The 23,624-nt window shown below is 43.8% G+C and overlaps 1 protein-coding gene across 1 annotated transcript in view; it reads left to right on the top strand.

The window, feature by feature from the left end:
* The window catches only part of LOC124776109, a 195,504-nt gene that overhangs the window by 68,451 nt on the left and 103,429 nt on the right, over positions 1–23,624 (top strand). Inside the window, exon 6 of the mRNA XM_047250950.1 lies at positions 4,102–4,263. Coding sequence (XP_047106906.1) covers positions 4,102–4,263 — 162 coding nt within the window. The remainder of the gene's footprint in view (positions 1–4,101; positions 4,264–23,624) is intronic.

Genomic DNA, 23,624 nt, shown 5'->3' with positions numbered 1-23,624 from the left:
CTGATGACCATAGATGTAAAGTCCCATAGTGCTCAGAGCCATTTGAACCATTTTTTCCATCCCTTCTGTCTGTCTCCCTTCCCAGTATCAAACTCCTCCTGTCCCCTCTATCCATTCTCGCGCCATCTCCTCCACGACCCTCTACTGTCCATCTCCCCTTTCTCTTCTCCATCCGTCTGCCCATCGCCTCTCCCCTCTCTCAGTCCATCTCCTCCCTGTCCCATCTGTCTCGTCTGCCCTTTCTCTGTCTATCTATTCCTCTACGTCTGCTTGTCCATCTTGTCCTCCTCATTCTCTCACTTCATCTCCTCCCCCCCCCCCCCCTCTCTGTCAATCTCCTCCTTTTTCCTTCATCTGTCCGTCTCCTCCTCCACCCTCTCTCTGTCCATGTCCTCCTTTTTTCTTTCTCTGTCCATTTCGTCTTCCTTTCTGAATTAATTCAATGTCTTTCGTTAATCCCACACGTCGCCGATCCCAAACACTCGAGCAGCACTCAAGAATAGGCCGCACTAGTGTACTATACGCGCTCTCCTTTACACATGATCCACACTTTCTTAAAATTATCCCAATAAACCCAAGCCAACTACTCACCGTCCTACGTCCTTACATGCTCGTTTCATTTCGTATCACTTTACAACGTTAGGACTAGATATGTAACCGACGTGGCTTTATCAAGCAGCACTCCACTAATATTGTACTCGAACGTTACAGCACTGTTTTCCTTACTCGCCTGCATTAACTTACTTTTTTTCTACGTTTAGAGTTAGCTACCATTCATCACACCAAAATGGTTCAAATGGCTCTGAGCACTACGGGACTTAACATCTGAGGTCATCAGTCCCATATAACTTAGAACTACTTAAACCTAACTAACCTAAGGACATCACACACGTCCATGCCCGAGGCAGGATTCGAACTTGCGACCGTAGCGGTCGCGCGGTTCCAGACTGTAGCGCCTAGAACCGCTCGGCCACCCCGGCCGGCTTCATCACACCAATAGGCTGTGTAAATAATCTTGTATCCTCCTACAGTCACTCAACGACGACGCCGTCCGTTACATCACAGCGTCATCATCAAACAGCGGCAGACTTCTCCCCACCCTATCCGTCAGATCATTTACGTCACACAACCCTGGGACACACCTGCAGACACCCTATAACACTAAAGTGCCGGGTAATGTTATCCTCTGAGAGGATTTCGAAGTTCGACCGCACATGGGTCAAATGGACAAGGGCATCGGACTATAATTTTGAATTTGGTGAAATAATAGAAAAACCAAACAGGCTTTAATCTTGGGAGTTAGCGAAAGCGGTAAACTCATAAATCAATTTATTTTGGAAACATATCGTTGAGAAAACTGAATATTGGTTATTGAAGTTACTTTTGTTGAGATTTCCCTTTGAATAGCAAACAGGATACAAACTGACACAGTGAACTCTGTACTGTGTGTAGCAACAGTTACTAATAACACACACGCCAGTAAATTATGGGGAGCAAATTTGCACCAGTCTCATACTAATGAAAGCCACCCTCAAGAGGATTACTTAATCAAATACTGAAATGTCACTGGATGAAAAGCAGAAGTAAATTTGGACATGAGCGGCTTCTACTTGTCTGAAATGAAAAAAAAAACACAAATAAAGATGAATAACATCGTGAATACACTGTTTAAGCTTCTCTCCATATAGCAGCTTTTGTTAGAAACAGTAACAGTTCAATTTTTTCTTAATAGGTGGAGAATATGATGGGGACCCATAAACTAGTATAGTTTGACTAGTCAAAGATCTTTGATTATTGCAATAGTAAGGGCTAACTCTAAAGGCTAATCATTCACTTAAATTCCTTTGCAGGACAATAAAATGCAATACTGGGCGTAATTAACTAAAAAAAAGAAACTTTCATGATGGGCACCAAAAATACACCTTCTTTTAAAATTGTGCATAATTTTTCTTCTAACAATACTATCGTAAATCTGTTCATTAAAGATTTATATGTACTTGAACTTTAATTACCTGTGAAGCGGATATTCTTTGCAATAATATTTACACAATCTTGCACTGTAATCCTACAAAACTGTATTTCACTTGGAGCAGTTCATTAACAAAGCATCCAAACGTTACTCTTACTTTAATTTTTACTACTCCTTTTACTTTAGACAAAAAAAATCACTTTTAAACACATGAATGCAAGGATTGTTCATTTAAATCAGGATACTCGGCTTTAGTAGCACTTAGGCGAGGACGCTGCGTAGGTTCGTGATCAGGATTGATAATATGGTTACAGACACCACTTTATGTTTTATGTGATTATTATTGAAACAACACACGAATTATCTGGTCCATGCCCATATACATTAGTTGGCTGAATGTATGAAGTTTGCATGAAGATTGGTGGCAGGCGCAATGGCTCTTGATGTGCGAATGCTGTATAAATTCTTTTCTTGGTGTCTGATTTTCAACATATTAGAGCCATTCTATTTTTCCGTGAATAAAAAATAATAGCCAGATCCACATCCGAGGCAAATCCCTTCTAAAGCAGCTTCCAATTGCCTCTCTTAGCACCGTCGAGGTACACCGTGCTAAGGCTAGACGCATACTGCGTGTCGTTCACACAAAAGAGCCGCTCAGTTGGACCGCCAAATCCACCTTTCATATCGCGCCGTGCCACTTTCGTTGCGGAGGGACTTTCCTACAGCGTTTACATGTTACAAATACGAGTGCCCTAAGTATGAATCAGATTTTAGGAAACATACTCTTATTATAAACATATAAACATAGAAAATACTTTCTAAAGCACTTTTAAATAGAATAGAGGAACAATCAAGACCTCATATAGGAGTTTATCAAGCAGGATTTAGAAAAGGTAGATCACGTGCAGAATAGATTCTTAATTTAAAAACAATTGTGAGAGTGAGAGCTATACAAAATAAAAATACAGTAGTTACTTTCGTAGACTTCAAGAAGGCCTACGACTCAGTTGACAGACAAACACTATTCCAGATACTTTATGAATCAGGGATAGATGAAAACACCAGAAGACTTGTTGAACAAACGCTCACAGATACATCAAGAATTAAGTTTCAAGGCGAAATTTCCGAACCATTCAAAATCATAACAGGAGTTCGACAAGGAGACGGACTGTCCCCAATTCTCTTTAACTTGGTTTTAGATAAAATAGTAAAAACATGGGAAAGCACATTAAAAAACAGGGGCAGAAATGGTATAAGCATGGGCCAAGGAAAGAACAAATTTGATGTGAAATGTTTAGCCTTTGCAGATGATGTTGTTGTTGTGGTCTTCAGTCCTGAGACCGGTTTGATGCAGCTCTCCATGCTACTCTATCCTGTGCAAGCTTCTTCATCTCCCAGTATCTACTGCAGCCTAAATCCTTCTGAATCTGCTTAGCGTATTCATCTCTTGGTCCCCCTCTACGATTTTTACCCTCCACGCTGCCCTCCAATACTAAATTGGTGATCCCTCGATGTCTCAGAACATGTCCTACCAACCGATCGCTTCTTCTAGTCAAGTTGTGCCACAAGCTACTCTTCTCCCCAATTCTATTCAATACTTCCTCATTAGTTATGTGGTCTACCCATCTAATCTTCAGCATTCTTCTGTAGCACCACATTTCGAAAGCTTCTATTCTCTTCTTGTCTAAACTATTTATCGTCCATGTTTCACTTCCATACATGGCCACACTCCATACAAATACTGGTCCATAGCTGGCCAAATTCATAAATAAAAAAATATTGATTTTACAATAATTTAAAATAGCAACATATTCTTTTGCTTTTTTCATAAATATATTACAAATATCTAATTTTCTTGCCATACACAAAGGAGTTTAAACAATATAGAATACACACTTCATAAATTGCAGGTACACAGTTACAGAAAATAAACCTTCTCCTAATCGATATGAGTGTTACAACCCTGACGGTAGTGGTTTGTTGTCTAATGTCCACTACACTCGTAGAGCACAACTGCTGTTTCAGTGAGCTACAAAAATGCAGAGCTCGTCTTGTTAGCTCAGATCTACGATCTTGTTGCCCGGTCGTTGATCAGCGTTACTGACGCTGCTGTGTTACGCATGTCCCGACAGGAGACCTGTCCGAGGTGGCCATCTACCAGGGCCCTCGCGTGGCGGCTGTCCGTGTGGGCGCTGCCGGCTTCTGGGACGACCCGCTGCTGCCCATCAACTACGTCATCGGCCACAAGGTCATCATAGACCTCACCGACGCCGAGCTCCGCGGCGGCATCGACGGTGAGTGCTCCACTGCCCGGTGTTCAGCGCAGGCTACACATACTTTGCTCCCAGTAGTGATCGGCAGGGATCGTTACTACATGCTTGTCGTCTGGGGGGTTTGATTCGCGGTTCACCCGTCACAGGTCTCTTTCATAACGTTTTGTTTTCTTGTTGTTTCCCATGAAACCGTTCGAGATTTATACACTACTGGCCATTAAAATTGCTACACCACGAATATGACGTGCTACAGACGCGAAATTTAACCGACAGGAAGAAGACGCTGTGATATGCAAATGATTAGCTTTTCAGAGCATTCAAACATGTTTGGCGCCGGTGGCGACACCTACAACGTGCTGACATGAGGAAAGTTTCCAACCGTTTTCTCATACACAAACAGCAGTTGACCGGCGTTGCCTGGTGAAACGTTGTTGTGATACCTCGTGTAAGGAGGAGAAATGCGTACCATCACCTTTCCGACTTTGATAAAGGTCGGATTGTAGCCTATCGCGATACTGCTGCTCGCGTTGGTCGAGATCCAATGACTGGTAGCAGAATATAGAATCGATGGGATCAGGAGGGTAATACGGAACGCCGTGCTGGATCCCAACGGCCTCATGTCACTAGCAGTCGAGATGACAGGCATCTTATCCGCATGGCTGTAACGGATCGTGCAGCCACGTCTCGATCCCTAAGTCAACAGATGGGGACGTTTGCAACACAACAACCATCTGCACGAACAGTTCGACGACGTTTGCAGCAGCATGGACTATCAGCTCGGAGACCGTGGCTGCGGTTACCCTTGACGCTGCATCACAGACAGGAGCGCCTGCGATGGTGTACTCAACGACGAACCTGGGTGCACGAATGGCAAAACGTCTCTTTTTCGGATGAATCCAGGTTCTGTTTACAGCGTCATGATGGTCGCATCCGTGTTTGGCGGCATCGCGGTGAACGCATATTGGAAGCGTGTATTCGTCATCGCCATACTAGCGTATCACACGGCGTGATGGTATGGGGTGCCATTGCTTGCACGTCTCGGTCACCTCTTGTTCGCCTTGACGGCACTTCGAACAGTGGACTTTACATTACAGATGTGTTACGACCCGTGGCTCTACCCTTCCCTGCGAAACCCTACATTTCAGCAGGGTAATGCACGACCGCATGTTTCAGGTCCTGTAAGGGCCTTTCTGGATACAGAAAATGTTTTACTGCTGCCCTGGCCAGCACATTCTCCAGATCTCTCACCAACTGAAAACGTCTGGTGAATGGTGGCCGAGCAACTGGCTCGTCGCAATACGCCTGTCACTACTCTTGATGAACTGTGGTATCGTGTTGACGCTGCATGTGCAGCTGTACCTGTAGACGCCAGCCAAGCTCTGTTTCACTCAATGCCCAGGCGTATCAAGGCCGTTATTTCGGCCAGAGGTGGTTGTTCTGGGTACTGGTTTCTCAGGATCTATGCACGCAAATTGCGTGAAAATGCAATCACATGTCAGTTCTAGTATAATATATTTGTTCAATGAATACCCGTTTATCATCTGCATTTCTTCTTGGTGTAGCAATTTTAATGGCCGGTAGTGTATCTTCGCCTTCAGCTGGAGATGTTAACTCTTTCCACAGAATGTGTAGTGAAACGAATCCTTGATTCGTCACCATACACATGAACTTGTGGTATTTAAGCTATTTTATGCACCTGTGGACATAGATTTTTTAAACGAGACAATGACGCTAGCCAGAGAACAACATGGCGACATACGGGCTATGGTTGCTTGTCCTGTGTCGATTTTGCTCGATGACAACTGCTTGAGATAGGAATTGAGAGAGAGTCCGTTTCATCGACTCGCTACCAATGGAACGTATGATCCCAAGACAGATTCGCACAGCAAACGACTTAAATTTTTACTAGATATTTGTAAGATCCCGTTCTCAAAGAACGTTGAAAATTTTTTGATGCCTTTTTTCGTTTCCGAGATACATGTGTTCCAATTACCCTACTTGTACACATAAAATCCGGCGTGAGGAGAAATCAAGATAATAAATGACCGCTGCAAATTTCTCTAATTTTAACGGTATGTACTCTAGGCTATTATTTGCAATTGATACTTTCCCATTTCCAAAACTGTTTATCCGTTATCGAGAAACACCACAAAAACATAGTTTTTGGCACCAAATCCGAATCGCAGTTCGAAGACGCTTATGTACACCAAATGTTTGTAATTTTTACGTCACATTCCTAAGATCCAGATTTCGAAAAGCCTTGAAAATTTTCTTAATATCTTTATCCGTTTCCGATATACAGACGTTCAAATTTACTCTACCTGTACACGTCAAACACGCACGTAGAATACGGTGTGAGGCTGTGACGTAGTTCATAAAGTGATTTAACACGGAGAAATGTACTGTAAAGTGTCTCCGCCATCATCAAAAGGGATCTGGGGAGCCGGCCGGGGTAGCCGAGCGGTTCTAGGCGCTTCAGTCTGGAACCGCGCGACCGCTACGGTCGCAGGCCCGAATCCTGCCTCGGGCATGGATGTGTGTAATGTCCTTAGGTTAGTTAGGTTTAAGTAGTTCTAAGTTCTCGGGGACTGATGACCTCAGCTGTTAAGTCCCATAGTGCTCAGAGCCATTTGAACCATTTTTTGATCTGGGGACCCCAGGTTGTAAAAAATTTTCTGCACATAAAATTTGGTCTGAGGTATAAAATTCTATAGCGTTGCGTTATTTAAATTTCACGTAAGTGAATTACCAAATTCTTAGTGGCCCATAAAGTTTCTTTGGTATGAGCGACACGCCCTGCTGTAGCAGGGAAAAGAAGGAAATAAGCGGAAAAATGCTCCTATCGAACCACAAAAAAGGTGAATATGTTACTTTTATATTCAGTGTTTTTGTTGCCGTTTCTTCGCTATAAAGCATGTCACCTGCAACTGTATGAAAGAGGGAACTTATATACGTCAGCGTCATGCTAATAGGAAATGCGATAGTGCTGCGGATACACTTGTGTTTTGCACTAGGTTGTTACGTAACTTGTCATGTGGTCACGTTCCTTGGTCGCCTTCAGTTGCTTTTAAACGCAGAAAGTCGTTATTTTTGCCCCATTTTCAAAACTTTCTCACAATGTGCGATTTATTGTCGCGACACATGCTAACAGTATTGTAGCGTAACGTTTTGAATTACGACCAATGTGCAAAAGTTATGTTTTTCTGTATATAAAAGCAACTGTAAGCCGACCAAGGAACGTGAGTACAAAACAAATTACGTAACAACCAAGTGCACACCAGAACTGTATCCGCAACACTATCGCAGTTCCCATTAGCATAACGCTGACGTATATAAGTTCACTTTTTCATATTTGGTAATAACATCCTGTGATACGGTTGCAGATGACATTCTGTATACCGAACAAACAGCAACAAAAAAACATATAAAATATGCCGGTAATGACGGTGACAAACGTGAAAACTACGCTGTGACTTGAGGTAAATATACTATGTGATCAAAAGTATCTGGACACCTGGCGCCCTCCATCGGTAATGCTGGAATTCAATGTGGTGTTGGCCCACCCTTAGCCTTGATGACAGCTTCCAATCTTGCACTCATACGTTCGATCAGGTGCTGAAAGGTTTCTTGGCGAATGACAGCCCATTCTTCACGCAGTGCTGCATTGAGGAGAGAGATGTCGGTCGGTGATGCCTGGCACAAAGTCGGCGTTGCAAAACATCCCAAAGGTGTTCTGTAGGGTTCAGGTCAGAACTCTGTGCAGGCTAGTCCATTACAGTGATGTTATTGTCGTGCAATCACTCCGCCACAGGCCGTGCATTATGAACAGGTGCTCGATCGGGTTGAAAGATGCAATTGCTCTTCAACAGTGGGAAGCAAGAAGGTTCTTAAAACATCAATGTAGGCCTGTGCTGTGATAGTGCCACGCAAAACAAGGGGTAAAGTCCCCTCCATGAAAAACACGAACGCACCATAACACCACCGCCTCCGAATTTTACTGTTGGCACTACACACGCTAGCAAATGATGTTCACTGGGCATTCGCCATACCCACACCCTACCATCGGATGGCCACATTTTGTACCGTAATTCGTCACTCCACACAACGTTTTTCCACTGTTTAAGCGTCCATTGTTTACGCTCCTTAGACCAAGCGAGACGTCGTTTGGCATTTACCGGCGTGATGTGTGGCTTATGAGCAGCCACTCGACCATGAAATACAAGTTTTCTCATTTCCCGTCTAACTGTCATAGTACTTGCAGTGAATACTGATGCAGTTTGGAATTCCTGTGTGATGGTCTGGATAGATGTCTGCCTGTCACACATTACGACCCTCTTCAGCTGTAGGCGGTCTCTGTCAAGTGAACAGACGAGGTCGGCTTGTACGCTTTTGTGCTGTACGTGTACCTTCACATGTCCACGTGACTATCACATCGGAAACAGTGGACCTAGGGATGTTTATGAGTGGAAATCTCGCTTACAGACGTATGACACAAATGAAACCCAGTCACCTGACCACGTTCGAAGTCCGTGAGTTCCGCGGAGCGCCCCATTCTGCTCTCTCGCGATGTCTAATGACTACTGGGGTCGCTGATATGGAGTACCCGGCAGTATGTGGCAGTATAATCCACCTAATATGAAAAACGTACGTTTTCGGGGGCGTGCGGATACATATGATCACACAGCGTAAGTTATTACTGAAACTATTCACGAAATACAATATTTGGAACAAACAGTAAACATGTACCAATGTTTTATGATGCTTATAACGATAGTATTTTTTGCATGTTTTAGAATAAAGAAAAAAACCCACTGACAATGGCGATACTTTCGCTGAAAATAATTGGGGAATGACAATAAATAAAATAAAACGAAAGTGTTTTGCATCAAGGTGGACCCACAATCCCATCCTGATTTTGTAAACATAGAAAAACGACTAGTTTCACAGATCAGGAATTACGGAGGATGTTGGAAGAACCAAATTTTGATATCTATGATCTAACATCATCAGAGCTGTCTGACGAAAGAGATACGTTCGTGGACACAAGCGACAGCGACACTAATGACGAGGACAAAACTTGTGCTGGTAATGGTAATGGCAACGCAGTCGAGGAACTGCAGCAAGCCACACCGGAGACCAAGCGTAAAATGATAATATGTCGCCAACGCAAGATCTCATTTACAGGATAGATTCGTTCACAGTACATGTTTCGTCAACAAGTCACGTCTGTCTGTCATTCTATTATAAAGACGCAGTACAAAGACATACACTACTAAGAAGTCGGCAGGCACATGTCGTCAGGCATTAGACGTCGGCGCCGTTGCGTTAAACGCAACAGATGAGGGATAAATCTACGGAAAACGCGTGCCGGAATAAAGGACAGATTCGTGGGCAGTTGCTAACATATGGTATCTGACAACAGCTAAACTTGGAGTAGGAGAACGAAAATCAGCGTTTAACGTCCCGTAGATGTTGATGTTATTAGGGACGTAGCAAAAAATCGTATTTCGTAACGATGGGGAATGGGATCGGCCGTTCCTTTTCAAAGGAACCACTCCAGTATTCGACTTAAACAATTTAGGAAAATCACAGATTGCCGAAATCTGGATGGCTCTTTGACAGTGGAGGACCAGTGTGTGGTGAAAAGTCCAGAAACAGGCAGACAAGTTCAAATGGTTCAAATGGCACTAAGCACTATGGGACTTAACATCTGAGGTCATCAGTCCCCTAGAACTTAGAACTACTTAAACCTAACTAACCTAAGGACATCACACACATCCATGCCCGAGGCAGGGTTCGAACCTGCGAGCGCAGCGATCGCGCAGTTCCAGACTGAAGCGCCTAGAATCGCTCCGTCACAGCGACCGGCGACAGACAAGTAACTGGAGATATTGGTTGTAACAGATATGTACACTAAGTTATCAAAAGTATCCGGATACCCCCAAAAACATGCGTTTTTCATATTATGTGCATTGTGCTGCCATCTACTGGCAGGTACTCTATATCAGCGACCTCAGTAGTCATTAGACATCGTGAGAGAGCAAATGGTTCAAATGGCTCTGAGCACTATGGGACTTTACTTCTGAGGTCATCAGTCCCGTACAACTTAGAACTACTAAAACCTATCTAACGTAAGGACTTCACACACATCGATGCCCGAGGCAGGATTCGAACCTGCGACCGTAGCGGTCTCGTGGTTCCAGACTGTAGCGCCTAGAACCGCGCGGCCACTCTGGCCGGTCGTGAGAGAGCAGAACGGGGTGCTCCGCAGAACTCACGGACTTCTAACGTGGTCAGGTGGTTGGTTGTGACTTGTGTCATACGTCTGTATGGCAGATTTCCACACTCCTAAACATCCCTAGGTCCACTATTTCCGATGTGATACTCAAGTATAAACGTGAAGGGACACGTACAGCAGAAAAGCGTACATGCCGACCTAGTCTGTTGACTGACAGAAAACGCCGACAGTTGAAGAGGGTCGTAATGTGTTAGAGGCAGACTTCTATCCAGACCATCACACAGGAATTCCAGACTGCATCAGGATCTACTGCAAGTACTATGACAGTTAGGCGGGAGGTGAAAAAACTTCGATATCATGGTCGAGCGGCTGTTCATAAGCCACATATCACGCCGGTAAATGCCAAACGACGCCTCACTTGGTGTAAGGAGCGTAAACATTGGACGACTGAACAGTGGAAAAACGTTGTGTGGAGTTTCGAATTACGGTACACAATGTGGAGATCCGATGGCAGGGTGTAGGTATGGCGAATACCCGGTGAACGTCATCTGCCAACGTGTGTAGTGCCAACAGTAAAATTCGGAGGCTGTGGTGTTATGGTGTGGTGGTGTTTTTCATGGAGGGGGCTTGCACCGCTTGTTGTTTTGCGTAGCACTATCACAGCACTGGCCTACATTGATGTTTAAAGCACCTTCTTGCTTCTCACTGCTGAAGAGCAATTCGGGGATGTCGATAGTATATTTCAGCACGATCGAGCACATGTTCATAATGCACGGCCTGTGGCGGAGTGGTTACAGGACATTAACATCCCTGTAATGGACTGGCCTGCACAGAGTCCTGACCTGAATCCTACAGAACACCTTACGTATGTTTTGGAACTCCGACTTTGTGCCAGACTTCACCGACCGACATCGATATCTCTCCTCAGAGCAGCACTCCGTGAAGATTGGACTGCCATTCCCCAAGAAACCTTCCAGCACCCGATTGAAAGTATGCCTGTGAGAGTGGAAGCTGTCATCAAGACTAAGGGTGGGCCAACGTGATATTGAATTCCAGCGTTACCGATGGAGGGCGCCACGAACTTGTTAGTACTTTTCAGCCAGGTGTCCGGATACTTTTGATCACACAGTGTACCCATACAGGCGCCGGCGTATGGAACTTTGACGCTCTGTAGAGTCGTTTGATAATGTTCCTCAAGTTCCCTTCTACAACTTCTCGAAGTTTATCGTTGTAATTCTGAAACACTGTGTAGAATACGACTGAATAAGATGGAAAAGGACAAGGTAGGAAAACACTTGCAAAGTTAGTAAAGGGTAGAGTAGGAAAGGATAGAGAGAGACGAAGTATGAAATTGAATCAATCGAAAGGCTAATGGTCTTTCTTCTTAAGGCTTCACCCTCAAGAATTAGGATAACTCTTTGTCCTATGTAAGATTCTGTAAAACACACGAGAAGGTTGCACTAAAAAATCATTGAGGACAAGAGATATTCTTCGTTAAATACAGCATGTATGGCATACTTCGTCGGAGAAGCGCACATCATCTCTCTAGCTCTATGAGGGCTACTCAGAAAATTTTAATTGTCACGTGTAAAATTTTGTTTGTAGTAATAGTCGCTTAGCATGGCTTTTCTTCTCACTGTTAAAACTGTTATGGGAAACAGAGACAAAAGTTTTTTTCTCGTGTAGGTAAGATTATCGGGTGCACCTGGCAATCTTACCGAATGTTACGTAATATTCTCAGCTTGCCTGTGATGACAGATATCGGCATGCTTGGCGGAGCACTGTGGAGCAGAGGGGCCCGGCAACAAGTGGCAAGAGTCAGGTTTGAAACCTGCCCAACACGTGTAGCTGCGGAGGGCACTTCTGCATATAATTAACCAGCGGTTTCTTATTCTTTTTAATGACAGGTTATTTGAACGAGTTCAGTCATGGAATCTTTCGCCACATTGTGTATGTGAACAGGTTCTTTCAAGTTTCTCTGAGAGACAACCACTGACTAGTATCATGGTGCTGCCTGGCCTCATGGAATGTACTGAAGAACGAAGTTCAGGGAAATCAGATTCTGTATCCGTTTATATATGCGTAGCTTAGGAAAGCAGGTTTCAGTCCTTTGTACGTGATTCAGTACAATGTAAAATAAACCTAGTAAATAAAACAAAACAAAAATTGAGCTCTTCCTAGGCGATTATCTACGGCTGTTAAATCATTTGGTAAAAGCATATTTGTGCCATCAGCTGTACATATTTATGTTTATTAACTACCGGTTTCGTTTGTTACAAGTCCAGTCAGCTAGCAGCAAGTCTTCCGGTCCAGACTGTATAACAGTTAGAGTCCTTTAAGAGTATGCTGATACAGTAGCGTCATACTTAACAATCATATACAACCGTTCGCTCGACGTAAGATCCTATCCAAAGACTGGAAAGTTGCACAGGTTACACCACTATTCAAAAAGGTAGTAGAAGTGATACACTAAATTACAGGCCCATATCATTAACGTCGATATGGAGCAGGATTTTGGAACATATACTGTGTTCGAACATTATGAATTACCTCGAAGGAAACGGCCTACTGACACACAGTCAACACCGACTTAGAAAGCATCGTTCTTGTGAAACACAACTAGCTCTTTACGCACACGAAGTATTGAGTGCTATTGACAAGGGATTTGACAAGGTTTTTCACACTGTACCACACACAAGGCCTGTAGGGAAATTACCTGCTTATGGAATATCGTCCCAGTTAAGTGACTGGGTTCGTGATTTCCTGTAAGAGAGGTCACAGTTGCTAGTAACTGACGGAAAGTCATCGAGTAAGACAGAAGTGATTTCAGGCTTTCGCCAAGGTAATTTTATAGGCCCTTTGCTGTTCCTTATATATATGAATAATTTAGGAGGCAATCTGAGGAGCCGTCTTAGGTTGTCGCAGATGATGCTGTCGTTGATCGACTAGTAAAGTCTTCAGAAGATCAAAACAAATTGCAAAACGATTTAGAAAAATATCTGTATGATGCAAAAATTGGCAGTTGACCTTAAACAACGAAAAATGTGAGATCATCCACATGAGTGCTGGAACGGATCCGTTAAACTTCGATTACACGATAACTCAGTCTGATGTGAAGGCCGTAAATTCAACTACATACCTAGGAATTGCAATTACGAGCATCTTAAATTGGAAGGATCACATAGAAAATGTTGTGGGGAAGACTAACCAAAGACTGCGTTTTATTGGCAGGCCACTTAGAAAATGTAACAGCTCTACTAAAGAGAGTGCCTACACTATGCTTGTCCGTCCTCTTTTGAATACTGCTGTGCGATGTGGGATCCTTACGAGACAGGATTGACGGAGTACATCGAGAAAGTTCAAAAAATGGCAGCACGTTTTGTATTATCGCAAAGTAGGGGCGAGTGTGTCACTGAAATGATACATGGTTTGGGGTGGAAATCATTAAAACAAAGACTTTTTCGTTGCGACGGAATCTTGAAACAAAATTTCAGTCGCCAACTTTCTCCTCTGAATGCGAAAATATTTTGCTGACGCCAACCTACACAGGAAGAAATGATCATCATAATAAAATAAGGCAAACAAGAGCTCACACGGAAAGATATAGGTGTTCCTTTTTCTCCGGGAGCTGTACGAGACTGGAGTAATAGAGAATTATTGTGAAAGTGGCACTTAAATGTGATTTGCAGGGTATGGTTCAAATGGCTCTGAGCACTTTGGGACTTAACATCTGAGGTCATCAGTCCCCTAGAACTTAGAACTACTTAAACCTAACTAACCTAAGGACATTACACACATCCATGCCCGAGGCAGGATTCGAACCTGCGACCGTAGCGGTCGCTCGGTTCCAGACTGAAGCGCCTAGAACAGCTAGGCCACTCCAGCAGGGTATCCATGTAGATTAGATGTAGCGAGCAATTCAGAGATTTATACCAAATAAATTAACAAATGACGAAGCTGCCCCCCCCTCCCCCTGGTACACACAACAGATCAGAAGACTGTTGTAGAAACAACGAGGAAAGCATGCCAAATTTAAACGAACGCAAAATCCCCAAGATTGGCGATCTTTTACAGAAGCTAGAAATTTAGCGTGGACTTCAATGCGAGATGCTTATAATAACTTTGTCTCGAAACCTCGCAGAAAAATCCAAAGAGTTTCTTGTCATATGTAAAGTACACTAGCGGCAAGACACAATAAATGGCTCCTTTGCGCGACAGCAATGGAAGTACTATCGTTGACAGTGCTATTAAAGGAGAGTTACTAAACACAGCCTTCCGCAATTCCTTCTCCAAAGAAGACGAAGTAAATATTCCAGAACTCGAATCAAGAACAGCTTCCAACGCGAGTTACTTAGAAATGCAGTGAAGGAACTTAAATGGCTTAATAAAAGCAAGTCTTCCGGTCCAGACTATATATGTCAGTTAGGTTCCTTTGAGAGTACGCTGATGCAATAGCTCCTTACTTAATAATCAAATACAACAGCAGCTCGCTCGACGAAAGATCGGCACTTAAAGATTGGAAAGTTGCACAAGTCACACCAATATTCAAGAAACTTAGTAGGAGTAATGCACTAAATTACAGGCCCATATAATTAACGTCGATATGCAGCTGGAGCCTGGAACATACACTCCTGGAAATTGAAATAAGAACACCGTGAATTCATTGTCCCAGGAAGGGGAAACTTTATTGACACATTCCTGGGGTCAGATACATCACATGATCACACTGACAGAACCACAGGCACATAGACACAGGCAACAGAGCATGCACAATGTCGGCACTAGTACAGTGTATATCCACCTTTCGCAGCAATGCAGGCTGCTATTCTCCCATGGAGACGATCGTAGAGATGCTGGATGTCGTCCTGTGGAACGGCTTGCCATGCCATTTCCACCTGGCGCCTCAGTTGGACCAGCGTTCATGCTGGACGTGCAGACCGCGTGAGACGACGCTTCATCCAGTCCCAAACATGCTCAATGGGGGACAGATCCGGAGATCTTGCTGGCCAGGGTAGTTGACTTACACCTTCTAGAGCACGTTGGGTGGCACGGGATACATGCGGACGTGCATTGTCCTGTTGGAACAGCAAGTTCCCTTGCCGGTCTAGGAATGGTAGAACGATGGGTTCGATGACGGTTTGGATGTACCGTGCACTATTCAGTGTCCACTCGACGATCACCAGTGGTGTACGGCCAGTGTAGGAGATCGCTCCCCACACCATGATGCCGGGTGTTGGCCCTGTGTGCCTCGGTCGTATGCAGTCCTGATTGTGGCGCTCACCTGCACGGCGCCAAACACGCATACGACCATCATTGGCACCAAGGTAGAAGCGACTCTCATCGCTGAAGACGACACGTCTCCATTCGTCCCTCAATTCACGCCTGTCGCGACACCACTGGAGGCGGGCTGCACGATGTTGGGGCGTGAGCAGAAGACGGCCTAACGGTGTGCGGGACCGTAGCCCAGCTTCATGGAGACGGTTGCGAATGGTCCTCGCCGATACCCCAGGAGCAACAGTGTCCCTAATTTGCTGGGAAGTGGCGGTGCGGTCCCCTACGGCACTGCGTAGGATCCTACGGTCTTGGCGTGCATCCGTGCGTCGCTGCGGTCCGGTCCCAGGTCGACGGGCACGTGCACCTTCCGCCGACTACTGGCGACAACATCGATGTACTGTGGAGACCTCACGCCCCACGTGTTGAGCAATTCGGCGGTACGTCCACCCGGCCTCCCGCATGCCCACTATACGCCCTCGCTCAAAGTCCGTCAACTACACATACGGTTCACGTCCACGCTGTCGCGGCATGCTACCAGTGTTAAAGACTGCGATGGAGCTCCGTATGCCACGGCAAACTGGCTGACACTGACGGCGGCGGTGCACAAATGCTGCGCAGCTAGCGCCATTCGACGGCCAACACCGCGGTTCCTGGTGTGTCCGCTGTGCCGTGCGTGTGATCATTGCTTGTACAGCCCTCTCGCAGTGTCCGGAGCAAGTATGGTGGGTCAGACACACCGGTGTCAATTTGTTCTTTTTTCCATTTCCAGGAGTGTATATCGTGTGCTAACATTATCTATCACCTCGGAGAGAGCACAGCCAACACGGTACCTGCAAAACTCCCTCAAGGCCCACCTCAGACCAATCAAATGTAAAATGAACCAGTAGATGTGCTCCATTTGCCTAGTAGGAGGAAGTGTGTAACATTCATATTTTGACCTGGTGGCGTCGGATAGTGACACAAAGATGATCATACTGTTGGGTACACAAATGACCACTAGTCCAGGACCTATCCAAAGCACTTGATCCTAACCTTCTATCACCAACAGAACCTAAGGTACGAGCCCTGGAAGAAGTCAGTTTTCATGCAGGGCGTTTTGGAGTACATTGGTGGCACATGCTGTCGATACAGGCTAACCATTCTTCTTGACATACATTAAAATAATGAACGAAGTAATCGAGTGCAGCTTCTGGCTGCTGCTTGCTGTACACGGCCTTCGACCCGGTTAGAATTTTGGCCGCTGACGCAGTAACACATCGTGTAGCACGGAAAACTGCCGTCTGTTCTTAGTCGGTTGCTGCTTTGACCACGGAACACAGAAACGTATACAACACATTTTTTAGACATTTAATATTGAATTACTACAACAATGAATTCATTAGCAAGCATAAAATAAATGACAAATATAACTTATCAATCATACATCCGCCGGCCGTTGTGGCCGAGCGTTTCTAGGCGTTTCAGTTTGGAACCGCGCGACCGCTACGGTCGCAGGTTCGAATCCTGCCTCGGGCATGGACGGGTGTGATGTCCCTAGGTTAGTTAGGTTTAAGTAGTTCTAAGTTCTATGGGACTGATAACCTTAGATGTTAAGTCCCATAATGCTCAGAGCCATTTGAAGCATTTGAACTCATACATCCTAGAGATGGCTCGATCACTGCATGATATATCGATGCTTAACATACCATGACAAAGATCACCTCCAGCCTTACGGTATGGTTACTTAATACTTAAACTTCACGTGAGGTATTATCCATTAACGTTAAGGAAATAGAAGTTTTTGAAGACGTGTTTCCTTTTTGCTTTGCATTGGTAACTATTTCTGTTTTGTAATTTCAACAACCCCTACATTATTGAATATTCTCTCTCATTCATTAAAGAATATAAATAATCAGTTAGTATCAAGTACATTACTCATGACAATGTAAAATACTGTTGTCAGTCAAGAGTTCCACTTATAGCGATCTCTTGTTGATTAATCCTGACAAGGATGTGATGATTAATCTTAGCTCTTTCGTAACCTCAAAGGAATTCTGTTATCCATGCCGCCTTCTGGCGATAGGATATCTGGAAAGTATGTTCTGTTGACGACTGCTGTGTGGTGCCTACAATTTCACCAGCCCGCTGCGGAGGTTATGTTTCCTTGTTTAGGAATACATCACATCTGTATTTATGTGCAACCTGTACAGGATTTCGCATTTATCACGACCGCCCCTAAAAACTATTTTTCCACGAACAAAATAAAATAATGTATCAAGCAAACGGTGTTTAGTTATTAGGGTTACACCAGTTACCATGATTGCTTTTCTTGTAACTTCGTTCGTTACGAAGATGTGGACATTAGCACCCTGAATTTTTTATTCGGTAATCTACTTCCTCTCCTCAAGATCTGCTCAAAACTGTGTCACACAATACAACATTCAACTTAATAGGAAACAGAAACGGGGACAGTTCATATCATTTCTTTAGTTGTGGGGACCAAAAAGGGGTAGAGCATTCAAAGGTACTCGAAGCAGTGACCGTGGACAGTGGTACATTCATCCAAGCGTTGGATGAAAGAATTCATCTCTACTTTCAGTGTTGCCTGCTGCCGTGAATTACAAGCAATCACGAAAGGTGCTGCATATTCTCTGCAATTGTTGGAATGTCGCGATAGAACAATTGTTTTATGCTTTCCCATAGACAAAAGTCCAGAGGAGTTTAATCAGAATACTGTTCTTCCATGACCATTCCATCTGGGAGGATAGCTTTGGTTCAGAACACGACGTGCACAATAGGCGTTAGGCGTTGGACATAAATTATGTTGATGCCAAATAAGCATTTAACGGCACTTCATCCAGAAGACCAGGAAGAATCCGCGTGAGAAAGCTGGCTTAGGCCCCGTCGTTTAGATTACGATTGATAAAATAAAGGTGCAGTAATTGTAGTACCAAGCAATAGTACCAAGCACCCCTCATCAGACATTAACCCTCCATTGACGCTGCTTTTCACCTGTCTACGGCATCGTGGGTTTCCGCTGGATCAATAATGCATGTCCCTTGTATTTACCTGTTCCTTGAGAAGGAGCGTTCATCGATAAAATGGACAATGGAGAAGAAGGTCTGGTTAGCGAGGATTTTGTCCACTGACAGAACTGTACAAGATTCTGGAAGTGATTCACGTGCAGTTCTTGGTGTAAGAGTAGATGATAGGGATAGAGCTGGTGACCTGTTCTCCCCGCTGACAAAGGCAACGCTACTGTTGTTATGAATAAAGAGGATTATCGGAACAAAATTTTTTGATTCTTTTAACTTCAGGACAGTATAAAAAAAATCTTAAGAAAGACCCTACAGCCGGAATACTGAAGAAATCAATTGCGCAATGTGTCCCATACTTTACGGCTTGAACAAAATTAACAATCAATTCCCCAGCATATCAAACAGTAGGATATCTGCCAACTCGTTTACAACCAAATATTGGTAAACCTGACGTCATTTTGTTGAGGAAATTTGACTAACTTTGGCTCCTGAAGACATTCTTATAAGTTCCGATAGAGTGTCTTTAGTCACCGAGATTCCAATAAACGAAGTTATGATTTGTATAACGGATGTTTTCCCAGAGGATTTGACTGCTCTAAGTCTGGTTAGTTCCGTTGGGACGACGGATTTTATGAGAACGTTGACGACGTCGTAATGGGTAGCCCATTAGGTCCTGCGAACGCTAATTTTTATACGGGAAAATTCGAACAGTCAGCACTGGAAAAATCAAATAATAAACCACGTCGATGGTATCGGTTTGTGAATGATACATCAGTGATCTGGTCACATGATAAAGTACTTTAGAAGAATTCTTTTGTTATCTAGGTGATATAAGTCCAAAAATCCAGTTTACCATGGAAATGGAGAATGACCACGCAATATCTTTCTTGGATGTGTTAGTTTTGAGACAGTTTAGCATGGAAACTGGGAATGACAACGCAGTATTCTTCTTTATGAGACAGACTGATGGAAGGTTGAAACATGCAGTCTTTCGGAAAGTTATGCATAAAGACACATTTTCACACAAGGACCCCAACCGTCATCCACAACAAAAAGGTGACATTAACAGTCTTGTTGACAGATCCTAAGGAGTTGGTACGCCAGAGCGCCTGGACTCCGAATTAAAACACCTGAAACGGGCTTTCGAGATAAATGGCTATTTAGGCAAAGAAGTAAACAGGATTATGCGATCAAATAACGGTAGGGCAAAGGACAACGATAGAACATAATGATGGAAGAACACGGTTTATGTCCCCTTTTTAAAAATATAAAAGTACCCGGCCGCTGTGGCCGAGCGGTTCTAGGCGCTTCAGTCCGGCACCGCGCTGCTGCTACGGTCACAGGTTCGAATCCTGCCTCGGGCATGGATGTGTGTGATGTCCTTAGATTAGTTAGGTTTAAGTTGTTCTGAGTTCTAGGGTACTGATGACCTCAGATGTTAAGTCCCATAGTGCTTACAGCCATCAAAAAAGTAACTGGTTAGATCGCGAGCATTTTACAGAAACATGACATCAGACCAGGTTTTAGACCGGCTAAGAAAATGCAGGCCAACCCAAAAGTCCGTTAATATTTGAAGTTGCACTAATGTACCGAATCATATCCGTAGAGGGGTAAAAATTGACACACATGCTTGAAGTGACAAGAGATTCTATTTTAATAAAAACTAGAGAAATATTGGGCCAACAAGATGGCGCTGGACAGCAACACGTCAGTAACGCCGCGTGAGAATCGTGTATAAAATGAGCTGTCGTGAGAGAGGGAGTCAGATGCGCCAGCAGTTGCAGCCTGTTGGCTTTAACAGAATATGCACTGTTAGTGAAGCTGTACTATCAGAATGGGTAATTAGCTACTGCAGATTTATGATCCTATTGCCATAAAATATATATTCGACAGGGGAAAGGTGCATTAACAAATGTAGCTGTGAAGAAAATTATCACGAAATTTGAATTTACGATCGGCCTCCTAGTGAGCAACCAGGCAGAAGTGCTGCTGCTGCCCGGACAGTTCAGGACGAAATATAGACCTTAGCAGGTTAATCTCCGCCTGGCGAAGTCAGCGCTCGTGAAGCTGCACGTCACACCGGCATTCCACGCTTTATTGTCCAGAAAACACTAAGGCATACCATCCAATGCTATCCGTACTTACTCCAGCGTTATCATGATCTGTTCTGTGACGCGGAGGGCATTTGCGGTGTGGGCATTTCAAAAAGTGAGGGAAGATGACCGTTGGTTGTCTAACCTTTTTTTGGACCGACGAAGCCCATTTCACTCTCCGAAGGTCTATCAACAAGCAGAACTGTTGATAGATACCAAAATCTGCCGTGGAAAACCCTTTGCTTGAGGAGAAAGGCACGATGTGGTGTGGTTTTACCAGATCATTCGTGATCGGACTCTTTCTCTTCGAGGGAATGCGGAGTGTTGTTTTTCAAACTGTCAGTGGGCCGGGTGCGAGGTACGCCGATATGTTTCAGAATCGCATCATCCCCAGGTTGGATGATAAACACCTGCTGGAAGGTACGAATTTTATGCAGGATAGAGCTCTGCCCCGTATTGCTACACGTGTGAAAAATCACTTGAGGATCGCGAGCTCAGCCGCCACTTCCGTCATACTTGGCTTTCCAGCTACCCAGACCTCAAACAATGTGATTATTTCTGTGGCGTTACCTGAAGTTCATAGCGATCTTCAGACTCTCTCTCTCTCTCTCTCTGTCATTAGTCTTCCCACTGATTTGGTACGGTCCGCCACGAATTTCTCTCCTGCGCCAAACTTTTCATTCCAGAGTAGCAATTTCAACCTACGTCCTCGATTATTTGCTGGATGTATTCCAATTTCAGTCTTCCTCTACAGTTTCTACTCTCTACAGCTCCCCCTAGTGCCATGGAAGTTACTCCCTGAAGTCTCAACAGATGTCCTGCCATACCGTCCCTTCTTACTGTCAATGTTTTACATATATTCCTTCCTCGCCGATTCTGATGAGAATCGCCTCACTCCTTATCTCATCAGTCTACCTAATTTTCAACGTTCTTCTGTAGCTCGCATCTCAAATCCTCGGATTTTCTTCTGTTCCGGTTTTCCCACAGTTCATGTTTCACTAAAATACAATGCTGTGCACGAAACGTACATTCTCAGAAATTTCTTCCTGAGATCAAGGCATATATTTGATACGAGTGCAATTCTCTGGGCCAAGCTTGCCTTTTTTGCCTGTACTAGTCTGCTTATGACGTCCTTCATCCGTCCGCCATGGGTTTTTTGTTGCCTATGTAGCAAAATTACTTATCTTCATCTACTTTCTGATCACCAATTCTGGTGTTAAGTTTCTCGGTATTCTCATTTCTGCTACTTGTCATCACTTTTGTGTTTTTTTAGTTACTCTCAATACGTGTTCTGTACTCATTAGGCTGTTTATTCCTTTCTAAACATCCTGTAGTTGTTCTTCACAAACATAGAAATGTATCATTGATATCCTTTAACCAACCCCTTTAGAGATATTAGAAGACAACATCCTACAGCAATTTCTCACCATATCTACTGAGTTTCTGTACAGTCCTGTTCACGACATTGTCATTCGACTACAGATATTCTTGATGAATAACTGCAGACATGGTGAACAATTGTTACAAAGAACATCGTCTTTCTTAAAAATCAGTTGTTACGCTAATTATTGGTTTTGTATTATACGAAGCGCCGTTTGTTGGCGATATTGTGCACTTTTTTGGTTTCTATAAAACCCCATGTCATTTCAAGCGTTTGTGTCAAATTTTACGTCTCTACATTACACTGTGAAGAATTTTCAAATGTAACGGACTTTTGGGTCAGCCTGTAAGTCAACCAATCCGATGAGGAAAGGATAAAAGCCCTCCTCTGTCGGATTGTGGGTGCATAAGGTTCCTCGTTGACAGGTCTACATTGGAGCTACCAAGAGAAGCGTGAATACAAGACTGTAAGAACGTAAAAGTCTTTGCGACTTGGGAATACAGAAAAATCAGCTTCTGTGGAGCATGCTCTTCAGTCTGGAAGTTATGAAGCGAAGTTTTATGAAACCAAAACTTTATCTTCAGTGACAAACTGTTATCCACGGCTGTATAGAGAAGCCATCGAAAAATATAACCATGTGGATAATTTTAACAGAAAAGAGGAAGCCATGAAGTTTAGTGATACGTGGGCACTGGCTCTGCGAAATCTATCGATACGTCCCAGTCCATGACACGTGACAATCGATAATTTAGTTTTATCTCTGACAAGGATTACCTCTGCTGATCACGTTTAAAGTTTTAGCACACCCCATTATCACAGTATTTCTGTCGCTCTCCAAAGTCTGACCCATTAGTCGGCAAGACTCAGAGGAACAACTATCAGCTCTGAAGACGTCCAGCGCAGTTCTGAACGATGTTGAATTTCGCTCTGATAACGACATCGACGTTATCGAGTCAAATATGTGTGAAAGTAGGCAGAGCAAACAAAGTTTCGCGTTTCTGTGCCGGAGACAGTGGAGAGTAGTCTTGTGGTGGGACAGCACATCTTCAATGTGACAATTCCATCAAAGCTTTTCATCCATTTTCATTCTTAAGAAATTAAAATGGTTGTCGTCAGTGACAGAACGCCTTGAGACAATAAAATGTTGCTTTTACGACAGCTCACTGCCAGGAACTCTAAAAACTACGTTTTGTTTCAGTTACGAGTTAATCCAGTTCTTTGAAAGTCACGTGCTAATTTTACTGATTTCCCTACCCTATTACCTAGATAATTTACACCATATTCCACTTCTTTCACAATAACACTTATGGCATCTATAACGAGAAATTTTTTTGAATAGTATCATCTTAGTTCCAGTTCAGTACTAATATCAAGACCCA

Source organism: Schistocerca piceifrons, chromosome 2 (assembly GCF_021461385.2).
Source record: "Schistocerca piceifrons isolate TAMUIC-IGC-003096 chromosome 2, iqSchPice1.1, whole genome shotgun sequence".
Classification (NCBI taxonomy): domain Eukaryota; kingdom Metazoa; phylum Arthropoda; class Insecta; order Orthoptera; family Acrididae; genus Schistocerca; species Schistocerca piceifrons.
Note: the sequence above shows the minus strand (reverse complement) of the source record. Positions and strands in the feature narration are given on the sequence as shown.